Consider the following 13,387-nt stretch of genomic DNA (forward strand, 5'->3'; position numbering starts at 1 on the left):
TTTAAGATTGCTGATGACAAAAATGGCACCAAACATCGAAAAATCAGTGTCATCACACCATTCTCAGCCCTCTCACTAATAATATTATATCCATTTTTTTTAATAATATATTTTTTTAATCATACTTTGAGCAATACACCAATATTGTTAATATCTTCTAATAAAATAATTTTAAAAATCTGTCCTTGTTTTTCAATATATAGTATAGTTCACCCAAGTGGGGCGCTATCGAATCACTCTTTGAAAAATTGGGCTCTGACTCAATAAAGGTTGGGAACCTATGATATATATTCAGTATATACTTAATGGGAGATTGTATCAGAAAGGACAGAAAAGAAGGATATTGTGGGAAATTACGCTAACCTAAAACTGAAAATAATTTTGTTTAGTCACATTTCAATGTTCTCAGTTTTATCGTAACATTTGCACCATGGTTCTATTTTTACAATTGTTTTATTATTTATTGTTGAAATTTTATTTGTCAAATAAAGTGTATTATTATTATTATGATGATGATGTGTGAATTACTTCTTTTGTTGCTTGATTTTTATATTGTTTGTATTGTTTGGTGGTTGAAGTTGCAACACTGTTGTGATAATATTCAAGATTTTAAAGAATAATATAGTTTGTTGTTTTTGAAATGAGCGAATCAGTGATTAAAAGATCCCAATCATTTTGGTGAACTGAACGAAATGAATCAAATCACTAAAAAGAATCGTTTTGTACATTAGGACAATCTACAGAAGACGATTCACCAATCAAAACACGTACTAGAGCCCACTCTCTCAACTATGACGAGTGAAAATGAGAGTTTTATTTCAAGCCGTATTTCATGATGCGTTTGGAGGAATATTATGAACAAAATGAAATAAACAAACAGACAAATAAATAAATAACATATTTCGTGTCACATTTATTTATGCTCACATTTCACAGTACATTTATGCATAGCCTGGAGTTATAAATAAGGAATTGGGAACTTCCAGGAGGTTTTTTCCCTAATATTTAGTAATGCTACTAGTCGTGTCTACTAATTTCAATATAGTTAGGTTTTTATTTAAACAATAAAATAAATGTGCTGTCTTTAACTTGGAACAACGTAATTGTGTGCAGTATACATCGACATGCCTCTGAGTTATTATTTTAAAATGTAAACGTAGCTAACAAGAAACAAGAACAACCGCTAAAACATATTCAAATCAGAAATTGCCGGAACTTGTTTTGAGCTTTGCAGTGTTTCACGCCGGACTCATTTACTGTATACGTTGCGCGGTTGTGCCTTCTATTCTCCTTGATGGTTCTTGTTTGCATGTGCACATTGATACATATTATCTGCATAACTCAGTTACGAATTTAAACAAATTTCGGATGTATTGTTTCTCAATCAGTTCAATGTCCATAGACAAGGCACGCTGAGGAAAAGTAACGAGGAAGAACGCCATTCCCGCATTTTAGGTCTCTTGCCGGACGGTCAACCGGCGCACTGCAAACCATCTGGTGCCATCGTACACTCAAAAAATGCGCTGAAAGATTTATATAGCCGCAAGCAGTCGTCTGTGCTTTACGTGGTTATTATTTTCGGCGTTGTAAGAAATACAAATACTTCAAAATGGCAATCTCGATGGAAACTCAACTCCAGAGCATCTTCGAAGAGGTGGTGGTAAGTACAAACCCATTGTGTGTCGCTTCGGGGTCTTACTTGGATCTTAGTAGCTTTTTATTCCGTGGTTGTGCTGTTTTATTAAGACGCCAAATATCTTCTTTATTTTGCATGTGAAATCGTTTCTCCCACGTATGCCTGGATTTCCATTTCTCACACCGGCATATCTTAATTGGCTCTTTCGAAAATAATCCACGCATTTTGTAATTCGTCCGTCTCGCCGAGGGTCGTGTAGAATCACTACCTAACTTTGTGTAGTAATGGCCTCAGGTTTTCACGAGGATGCCACTTTTTAATTGCACCGCCAGGAACACAAAATGAGCTTTGTAAACATTTTTAAAAACAGTGGGTGCGATGTTTGACATTGAAACTCTCGTCACAACTCTTCTTCATTTAAGGTGTTAAAAGCAGTTTAGGTTTACTGCAAAGATGTGCTTGCATAATTAATAAGTAGATACAAAAATGCTTTGTTTTTAAAGTGCCATGTTTATACCAGGTATCCGCTTTCCTTCAGTTCAAGGCAGAAATGTTAAATATTACGGTTGATGAAAGGGATACAACAAAATGCTATACGGTTTTAACATAGGAACTGTATTTTGTTCCGGCTCCCAGATAAAAATGTTTTGTCCTGTTCAGTAATATGCACGATCAACGTCGAGGATGTTAAATACAGAGGACAAGAAAACGTAACTGAACCCTTGGAAATACGTACGAATAAGTTTCTCTTAAAATATGGTCCGATGTTCTTCAAAGTTACAATGATGAATATACACAGTCGTTTTAAACTAATAACCCAATTATCGTAGTGTACATATTGAATACATCATCATCATCATTCAAGTATGCGAACACCTAAGCTGACGACTTCCAACAAAATCGGATTGGAGTCAGAGGTTAGCAAACCTGTGCTCGTATTTATCAACAGTCATGGAATTACTCCTAGGAATTACACTAACGATCTTAAAGCCCAATAACAGTCACGTTTGTTTAACGATGAATGTCCCACATCTGTACTTTCAGAAGAATCCCCTTCCTGGTGTTACGGCCATAGGAAATACCCTGTAAAATAACCTATCCTGAAACTAGCCATGGCGCCGGTTCTGAAGTCGTTGTGCCACTTTCCGTGACCCCCAATATCTTGTCTGAGTCTGTATTTATCCAATGCCCTGGAAGTCTCTGTCTGCCTTCTTGAACCTTCTCGGGCCTGTGAAATGTGTCGTGAATGTTAGAGCTGAGCTCAGTGTACCCAGGCAACATTTCGTTGTTAATCACCCAGCCTACTTTCCTTTTTTTCAGGATAAATGCAAGGTACTACAATGCAGACTGTATCCATGACGATTCTTGTGTTGCTAGTGTAGTATTTATTGCATGCGATTCTCGTGTACATGCTCATCCACAGTTCAGGCAGTAATCCTTATGTGTGTGCCCATTTGCATGAATGCTGTTTGCTTTAACATCATGTGCAGTGGCTGGGAAAGGTATGAATCTGAGTATTACCTCAAAAGTTGAAATGGTGTTCAAAGTTTGGTGCAGAATTCTAGGCATGGTTGGTTGTGATATAACCAAGTCATTCCCATTGCAAAGCTGCATTTTCCTGGTCACCAAAAAGTAACTTTACCAACACTTTCATTTCAGTTGACAGCAATTAGCTTCTCAACTTTGATCGAGCAATCATATGATGTACAAGATTTGTCACAAATATTATTCCATTTGTGTCAGAATACTGAATTGACGTCTTTTCTCAGAAGTGTATACTGATCTCTACTTGATTACCATCTTCTGGCAGCTCCTTGTGAGTTAGGACATGAGCTCTTCCACATCCCTGGTAAAGTTAGGGGTAGTTTCCTAAATTAGGAAAACTGATAAAATGCTATTACTAATACTCCTAAGAGTTGGACCAAATTTGCGTAACTCTGAAATTTTTGGTCTTGTTTACGACGGTTTTCCAACTCTGAGAAACTTCATAAATTTGGACAATTTAGTTCAGTCAGGGAAACAACATTGGAGGTGTGATTTAGAGCTGATTTTACTTATTAAAAGACTCAAACATTTTGAGTTTGCTATTCGTAAGAAGTATCTACTGATGTGAAGCATGACTTGCAAAATAGGGATCTCAGAAGATCTATGATCATAAATTGTTGATTTGCATTAAGCTGTAAAAGATTACAAAATAATTTCTAAGAGTTTAGATATCCTTCAGTCCACAGTAAGATATACTGTTTATAAATGTAGCTGATTTAGTAATTTGGCTGCTCTCTGTAGAAGTGGGTGCCTAGCCAAGGTGGATCAAAAGGCACAACCCAAAATGCCCAGTGAGATTTAAAAAATCAGTAACATCTAAAGGCTTAAAGGAATCTGTTCATGATTCTACTATGCACGAAATGGTGAACAGTCATAGTTTATGTTGCATGACACAAAGGAGTAAGCCACTGCCCTAATGTGTTAAAAAATGTAAATACAATGTCTGTGTTTAATTTTGAGTCATATACTGTATCAACCTAGCTACCAAAGTAGAAAACTCCGTTTATTTAGCTAAAAAGCACAGTTGCCTGTTCTGGACACATTTTTTCCCCCCACAATTAAAAAACTGTGCATATGTAATTAAACCTACTTCTTCGAAGTTAAGTTCCTGCCAGCCAGAGTCAGTTCAAGAAGCATCAGATGCAGGCAGAGATCAACTTTGTACAAGGTTCTAGATTTTGAAACTCCTAAACCAGGCATGTGTGCCCACACATAAAACCCATCCTCATCTGTGCTTTATCTCATTGTCTTCTGAGAGGGACCAGGGCAAGGGAAAGCACAGAAGTGGTAGTGCTATCTGTTTTTGTCTGCTTCTTATTTACCCTCGCAATGCTGTTCAAATTTCACACAAGTTCTTAACAAAGCTTTCACTGATTTTTGCCCTTTAGAATTTCATGTGTGCATGTTCTAAATATAGTGTGAGGATGCTTATGTCAGCAGAGCAATTTATTAGGTGGGCAGCCTTTTAAAACCTGGACATTTTGATTTGATTGAATTTTTATCAGGATTATAGTGATCATCTCACCTAGCAATTGTTGTGTCAGTGAAATCATTATAATTATAATCATAATAATTACTAGCCAACCCGCGGCTTACCATCCATCCATCCATTGTCTAACCCGCTGAATCCGAATAGGGTCACGGGGGTCTGCTGGAGCCAATCCCAGCCAACACACCATACGCGGCATAATCAGGCCGGTTTTTTAATGATTTTTAAGCACAGGGAGGAAATTAACATTTGAAAAATCGGTAATGTAATAAATCAGCAAGAAAAGCAACATTATAACAATGCACGGAACGAACCAACACACAATCGTCCGTGACTGAAAACTGGCGGACCGCCATTGCGCTTTCTCCTCCCAGATGGAGGGATGGGGTGGACGGCGCTCAGGCGCGGAGGGTGGAACGGGAGAAGAGGAGAAGGGCGTCCGTTCCGCTCCCTCCGTCATGCTAATCTGCTGATTTCTCGTGCAGTATGCAGTGCCTGCTCATGTGCCCACCTCCAACGCGTCACTTGAGTCGTTGTCGTCTTTGCACAGTCCAGATGCACCTGTGACTCACGTAGACGTTTCATTGCTCTGTGCGGTTTTGGCTGCTTTTCTATGTAAAATCCACCAAGATACCCAACCACGGTAGTAGCGAGGTGGGATGGGGGTGTGTACAAAGGGTAGGGACGTAATCAGTGGGAGTGTATGAGTCGCACTTAGTGAGAATTCCACGGTTTGCAGCCCGAATGGGGTTCAACGGCTTACCCATGCCTCTCTGTGCCGGGTAGACACACGCTCAATCTCATGCATAATTATTTATTGAATGCTGAACACTTCTGGAAAGACACAGTTGTCTAAAAAGGGTTGGTGTGAGAATACAACAGAAATTGAATGAAAAGATGGAACTCTGGAGAGAACAACATATAATTGTCCGTGAGTGAAGACTGGTTTTGGCAGATACAGGCATATCTTTTTGAAAGTTTGTCCTTGTGTCGGTTTTTAAAGACCGACATTGTGTTTTAACCTCAGTTGTAAAGGATTGTTTTAAGTATCCCATGGGATACCCCTTGCAAACCGTTTTACACGCTGTATATGGCGATTCACCTCCATGAGAAACATGCCTCTATGAAAAGTCATCGTGGCTCGGAGGTGCATGTGGCCTCTACGACAGACGAATATAAATGACGCCGTTTTTTCTGTGTCGTCGCGTTCGAGTTGGTGGGCATAGCTCCTTCCTGCGTGCTCCATAGGTATCTTACTTGTTGGCGGCTTAGTGAGTCCACGCACCTTCCGGCGTGCTTTCCTTGGCTGTCTTGCCTTAGTGAATTATATATATAGAAGATAATCATTTTAGAGATGCACGATATATCAGAAAGTGTATTGTTATCGGCCCGATGTTCGTTAAAAATTACAACATTGAAATTGGTCAGATGTGTACATTTAAACCAATACTTCCAACCAATATAACTCGGGCTTATCAACATTGTCAGTTCACTAAATAATTAAATGTTGGTTTTATTGTTTGGTAAGGCAGACATTAAGCTGCAGAAAACCATGCTTGTAAGCACAGCCCGTTGCGCTCACGAATAAAACAAAACAAAAATGGAGTTCCCTAGTTTTGCTGACAGGAGCACTGTGCGCGTTGTTTACTCATTGGGCAGATATCGTTAGTAAAGCAACGTGTCAGCCGTGTGGCCATATTTTTCTGTGAAAAATGAAGACAACATAGTTGCTATCTGCTCTGCCTGCAAAAATGACTCACTCTTTGTAGCTTGCTGTAAATGAAGACTTATTGAGCCAGAGAAGCATCTCTGACTGTTTTGCCATTGAGAGGTGAATAGTTACTCATTTTAAGCATGCAGCTGAGAGAAACACAAACAGACCATGGTACCCCAGCAAGAATGCTTCAGCAGGACATGTCGACATAAACGCGCATTCATTTATGATTGCGAATGTAATTCTGTCTGTTGAAGGGATTAAAAGTCTTCTTAGCAAGTGTGACATGACAGATTCCATAGTTCAGACGGCGAAAGTCACACATTTGGATGCTGTCACAAAATGCTTCAGTGGTGCATTCTCCAAGCCACTATACCATCTATCTACTGTCCTTGATACACGGGTACAAAGATCAATTTTGTGACCGAGATAGCAAAAAAACAAGTGCAAGAAGCACTTGAGAAACAACTGGTCAAGAAGTCAATTGGTGAAGGAGATGCAAAGAGCAGCAGTGAACCAGAAGAGAAAAAGATTTGCACTTGGAGAGATGTTGCTGCTTCATTACTGGAGATGCATGAAGAAATGCTTGAAGAAAATTTGTATGCGGCTACATAGCCACATTTAGCTGCCGCCGAATTAAAATAACAGAATCATAAAATTATTAATAGTAATCATACTAATTAGGATTATCGGACATCGAGAATAAAAAAAAAACAAAACTTTGTTACAGATTTAATTAAAAAAAAAAGCCATACGCTGCAGCATCCTAATATCCAATCAGTATCCTCGTGCATTTTCCGGAAAGTCACAGTCGGCACTGAGAGGTGGCTTGCTGGGATAGTACACGAGTGTGGGGCAAACTGCTCTGCAAACATCAGCTGAGAAAAAAAAGGAATACGTTAATGGCATCACCTCGCCTTTTTTGTCAGGTTTTTACACTTTATTTGCCAGATTGCATATGAAACTGTTATTGAAGCGGCGCCATTTGGGGGTTTCCCATTTTAGTCGAGTTGTTGTGGAAAAATATTGGAGGATTTTAATTTAGTGGGTACTTAAAAAGAAGGTATAGGTTTGCCTGCATACTAGAATGCAGCTTCAAGTTTTGTACCTTGTGAAGGATGCGTCTCCTGTGTCTAAACTGTAAAAGATTTTAAGGCAAGATCTACTCCAGTCTTAACGTAAGCATTACTTTTAAACAATCGCCCTAAAATATACAACAGTCTCTCAGTATTTCAAGGCACACCTGTGTTAGAAAGTGTTTAATTGCGGAACAGCTTGTCCATCTGCATCACATTTTATAGAAATAATTATCCGTCAAACTTTTATCGTCACAAGTTTTTATTAATGGTGGTGGTTTGTACAAGCGATTGTCCTGTTTTTCTTTACCACATAGCTGGTCAACCTAATAATAATTTATTATTTTTTATTATAATACAGGTAAACATTTGTAAACGTATTTTTTTTTCAGCTTAATAACTATCTCAGCAAGCCCCCTATCTCCAGAAATAACTGCACCCTCCAGTATTGGAAAAGCAATGCAGCCCGTTTCCCAACCTTGGCAAGGCAGTGATCAAGTATCTATCGGCATCTTGTACCAGTGTAGACAATAAACGCCTTTTTCAGCTTTGTCAAATATAGTAAATGAAAAGAAAAACAGACATGCTGGTGAAAAGGCAGAAATGCCTCTTTTTGTTAAGAAAAACCTACTGTTTGTGCTTTTAAAGAAGCCAACCTAAGTCAGCAAGTTAATAAAAATAAGTTAATCTCTGTTTCACATGCTACTGTTGTTTCTTTGATAATGCATAATACATTTTCAGCATAATTAAAAGATTCAAACCTGATGTAAATTAAAAAAAAAAAAAATATCGGTTTGGCAAAGTTGGACAAAAACATATGGTTATCGCCCAGAATTTCTATATTGGTGCATCACTAAACATTGTAAATTGCATATAATGGAGGTGTGTTGCTGTATTAGTGTAAGGTTAGTACTGAGTAAATGTTTACAGTGGTGTGAAAAAGTATTTGCCCCCTTCCTGATTTCTTCTTCTTTTGCATGTTTGTCACACAAAATGTTTCTGATCATCAAACACATTTAACCATTAGTCAAATATAACACAAGTAAACACAAAATGCAGTTTTTAAATGATGGTTTTTATTATTTAGGGAGAAAAAATCCAAACCTACATGGCCCTGTGTGAAAAAGTAATTGCCCCCTGAACCTAATAACTGGTTGGGCCACCCTTAGCAGCAATAACTGCAATCAAGCGTTTGCGATAACTTGCAACAAGACTTTTACAGCGCTCTGGAGGAATTTTGGCCCACTCATCTTTGCAGAATTGTTGTAATTCAGCTTTATTTGAGGGTTTTCTAGCATGAACCGCCTTTTTAAGGTCATGCCATAGCATCTCTATTGGATTCAGGTCAGGACTTTGACTAGGCCACTCCAAAGTCTTCATTTTGTTTTTCTTCAGCCATTCAGAGGTGGATTTGCTGGTGTGTTTTGGATCATTGTCCTGTTGCAGCACCCTAGATCGCTTCAGCTTGAGTTGACGAACAGATGGCCGGACATTCTCCTTCAGGATTTTTAAGTAGACAGTAGAATTCATGGTTCCATCTATCAGAGCAAGCCTTCCAGGTCCTGAAGCAGCAAAACAACCCCAGACCATCACACTACCACCACCATATTTTACTGTTGGTATGATGTTCTTTTTCTGAAATGTTGTGTTCCTTTTACGATGTAACGGGACATTTGCCTTCCAAAAAGTTCAACTTTTGTCTCATCAGTCCATAAGGTATTTTCCCAAAAGTCTTGTTAATCATTGAGATGTTTCTTAGCAAAATTGAGACGAGCCCTAATGTTCTTTTTGCTTAACAGTGGTTTGCATCTTGGAAATCTGCCATGCAGGCCGTTTTTGCCCAGTCTCTTTCTTATGGTGGAGTCGTGAACACTGACCTTAATTGAGGCAAGTGAGGTCTGCAGTTCTTTAGACGTTGTCCTAGGGTCTTTTGTGACCTCTCGGATGAGTCGTCTCTGCGCTCTTGGGGTAATTTTGGTCGGCCGGGCACTCCTGGGAAGGTTCACCACTGTTCCATGTTTTTGCCATTTGTGGATAATGGCTCTCACTGTGGTTCGCTGGAGTCCCAAAGCTTTAGAAATGGCTTTATAACCTTTACCAGACTGATAGATCTCAATTACTTCTGTTCTCATTTGTTCCTGAATTTCTTTGGATCTTGGCATGATGTCTAGCTTTTGAGGTGCTTTTGGTCTACTTCTCTGTGTCAGGCAGCTCCTATTTAAGTGATTTCTTCATTGAAACAGGTGTGGCAGTAATCAGGCCTGGGGGTGACTACGGAAATTGAACTCAGGTGTGATACACCACAGTTAGGTTATTTTTAACAAGGGGGCAATTACTTTTTCACACAGGGTCATGTAGATTTGGATTTTTTTTCTCCCTAAATAATAAAAACCATCATTTAAAAACTGCATTTTGTGTTTACTTGTGTTATATTTGACTAATGGTTAAATGTGTTTGATGATCAGAAACATTTTGTGTGACAAACATGCAAAAGAAGAAGAAATCAGGAAGGGGGCAAATAGTTTTTCACACCACTGTATTTGCTCCATGCACATAAGCTTGCACGCCACAGGGTACTTCATTCATTCACGTTTTCTGTGCTTGCACTTATACTTTTTGCAAATTTAATTAACTTACCTGTTACGATGTAAAACACCTGGAGGACTTCCAGGTCCACTTGTACTGCTTGTCTTCTGTTTGCACTCAAGCCACTAGGAAGACTTCATAAGCTGGAACAACTTGCTGATGTATAGGTTTCTCCATGTACACCCATCTTATCTAACTAATGGAGGATGTTTGCCATCAGTAGTGGTTATTGATGGTGAAAATGATGAAAATATACAAATTTGGGTAGCTGCTGTAAAGGTAAAATTGAAAAAGTATAATAATTCAAAGTTGAAGTCGCACGGAACGTTTCTCTGTTTTAAAATAGACAAGCTTGCAAATTCACCACTGCTTTTCATAGGGAGTTATTGAAATTTTAAAATTGTGTACAGTACAATTTTTTAAAGATATCTCAACAAAAACTGAACTGAGTAAGTATACCATATTTCATCAAAATTGGTCTATGGGGGGGTTGAGTTGTTTCATGTGCCAGACAGACAGACATGAGCTATTGCAATAGATGCTTTGCATATTATATGCAGACACACCTAAAATGAGAGAGTGTGACAATGTTGAACTGTATGTGATTTAGAAATCATTAGTTAAAGTGTTGTGTAAGAGCTAAAACTTGTCATAGCAAATTTAGTATAATACGTAGGTGTTTTAATGTCAAGCTTGTATATTAGAAGAAGTGTTTCCTGGGCGGCACCCAAATTAATATCTGTTATACTAACATACGTGTTTTCACATTTCCTCCCTGCCTGTGTTCTTTTCCATTTTTTTTCAAGCCTATGGAAATTTTTATTTTTTAAGAGGGTAAACATTTGGATTTTACATCTGTCTATTTACTTAACAAACTTTATCTAGTTTAGGGTAGTTGGAAGGTTGAACCTGTTCCAAGAACATTGTCTCAAAAGGAAGGGACCAACCCTGGTTAGGGCATTAGTCCATCATAATGCGACCACACACTCATAATGAATCGATTTAATATTACAGATTAAACTGCCTATTCATTTCAGGGTTGTGGGTATTTTGTGTCTATCCCAGTAACACTGGATGGAAGTTGGGTGCTTGAATGGGATGCCATTCCTTCATAGGGCACACTCCATCACACACCTACACTGATTCATACAGGGACAATGTAGAGTCATTGGTCTATCTGTCATCAAACAAGCATATGTTTGGGATTTGGAAGAACATCTTAGAAAATAAAACGGAGAAATACCCACACAGACTAGGAGGACATATAAATTCACACAAAGAGTGAGTTGTCTGAGAAGCTGTGAATAGTAAGTATTGCTAGCCACTATGACACTTTGACTACCAGTATATGATGAATAATCATACATAGTTTTCATTGCTTCTTTCCAAAGTTACATATATTGCTTTTTTCATATTATTGTCATTGTTGATTTTTTTCATTGCATATAAAACATTATTAATACAGTTACATTTTTTAAAGTGATTAGACTTGTCTTTTAAAAGTGAGAATGTCTTTGGCTACATTAAATTTATTGGGAAATGTTTGTTTACACTCTTTTTTCTTCAGAAAACTGAGATAATAGAAGAAGCATTTGCTGGGTAAGTTTGATGTTTACACATAATGTATGTATTACATTAAAGTATTTTATCAATTAAACAGCATGCAGAAAACATATTGCTGTTTGCAGTTTTCAGCATGAGTATATATTTACTTTTATGTATTTCTTCATAATGTAATCATTATTTGAAAGTTTGGCAATTGTGTTATTGCTACCTTTCCTTCACCTATCGTAGCTGTGTAATATTGTTTTTGCTTTCACATTAGATCTGATTATATATTGAGGATCTTGTATTTGCTGACTCAAATATAAGGGAACTTGGGGCATAATTACTGTACATTTTATTCTTTTTTGTCTATTTTTTGTTTTATATAACTAGAGATAGATGTGCTTAACTACCTTTCCACGAAAGATGCTGAAATTATTTTTTCAATACACAACTGAAATATATACTATACATTCTAAAATGTATGATATGTAGTAAAAGTAACCTGATTATGCGTTGAAGATCTTGTATTTACTGCCTTAATCTGGTGGCTCGGGGCATAATTAATTACTCTGTATTTTATAATATTTGCCTATTTTTTGTTTTACATAACTAAAGATATATGCAGTTATCTACCTTTAAATTTGAGATGCTGAAATGCTTATTTTAGTCTTGTATTTTTAATATAATGTACTGTACAATTGAAATATAGATTGTATATTATAAAATGTATTTTTGTGGTAAAAGTAATATACATTTGTTTTGACAATCTTAGCATGTTCTTGGACACCCCTGAAGATGAGAGAACCAAGCTAATCAGCTGTCTTGGTGCTTTCCAGCAGTACTTAAGCACTCTTCCACAGGTAAAGTTAAAATATCCAACAAACATACACTCTTCTTTTGTTAGTAACATACTACTGCATACATTTTTAGTAAGTCTCCAGGTCCCCTTTTGAGTGAAGCATGCATGGATCTCCTTATATAATACATGTAGCTGCAACTGTGGAAAGTCTATTCCCAGACAAATCCAACTTAACCAAAAAGTTAATTTAAATTGGAGAAAACTGAAAAATGTATTTCATAGTGTCAAGGGCAATTTAGAGCCTTTCTGTGGAGGTTGTAGTATAGTCCATATAGAAGTATGCCTGACTGAATTGGTGTTTTGAATCCCACTCATTTTTTTTATCCTTTTATTTATTTTTTGTGTACAAATACCTGTATATTCACCAAAGAATAATTAGTGTCACTACCAAAGTAATATAAAATTGTTTATTAAAGTAAAAATCTTATCTCTGAAAAACTGTTTCCTCACATTGTTCTAAATAATTTAAGATATACCTTTGAATTGTCCATGGCCATCTTCTGTGTTCTATAGTGTAAACTAACTACATCACAAATGTGCCTTAAGAAATCCTTGTTCATCTTTTCTGTATTATTCTTTATTATTTCACATTTAACTTGCTCTGATTCAATTATTTAGTTAGGAGTTTTAAAGTTATTACTCCAGTTCATTAGTATTCTGTATATTTCTCTGTTCCTATATGTTATGTCATGATATCTATGTTATTATTACCAAGAGAAAACAAAATAATTGCACTAGAATATTATGCGTAAATGATCATTGGTCAACAAGCATTTTGCTACTGGGAGTCTTTCACCTTTACTTTAACAGGTTTCATTTGTTGACTCCAAATTTGAAAACCGTTTTCTTTCAGCACGTCCCATTTTTTAGTTATGAAGTTCCAGGTCTTGGACAACTAGGGTGACTGGACAGTAAAGGTGGATAACCATTTTGA

General features: G+C 37.2%; 1 protein-coding gene across 2 annotated transcripts in view; it reads left to right on the top strand.

Annotated features, from left to right (window-relative positions):
* Positions 1 to 957: 957 nt before the first annotated feature.
* med23 (mediator complex subunit 23) overlaps positions 958 to 13,387 on the top strand; it is a 203,474-nt gene continuing 191,044 nt past the window's right edge. For both annotated transcript variants that reach the window (XM_039747441.1, XM_039747442.1), the window contains exons 1-3: positions 958 to 1,660; positions 11,614 to 11,645; positions 12,367 to 12,454. In XM_039747441.1, coding sequence (XP_039603375.1) covers positions 1,610 to 1,660; positions 11,614 to 11,645; positions 12,367 to 12,454 — 171 coding nt within the window. In that variant the 5' untranslated portion in view covers positions 958 to 1,609. The remainder of the gene's footprint in view (positions 1,661 to 11,613; positions 11,646 to 12,366; positions 12,455 to 13,387) is intronic.

Source organism: Polypterus senegalus, chromosome 3, assembly GCF_016835505.1.
Source record: "Polypterus senegalus isolate Bchr_013 chromosome 3, ASM1683550v1, whole genome shotgun sequence".
Lineage (NCBI taxonomy): Eukaryota > Metazoa > Chordata > Cladistia > Polypteriformes > Polypteridae > Polypterus > Polypterus senegalus.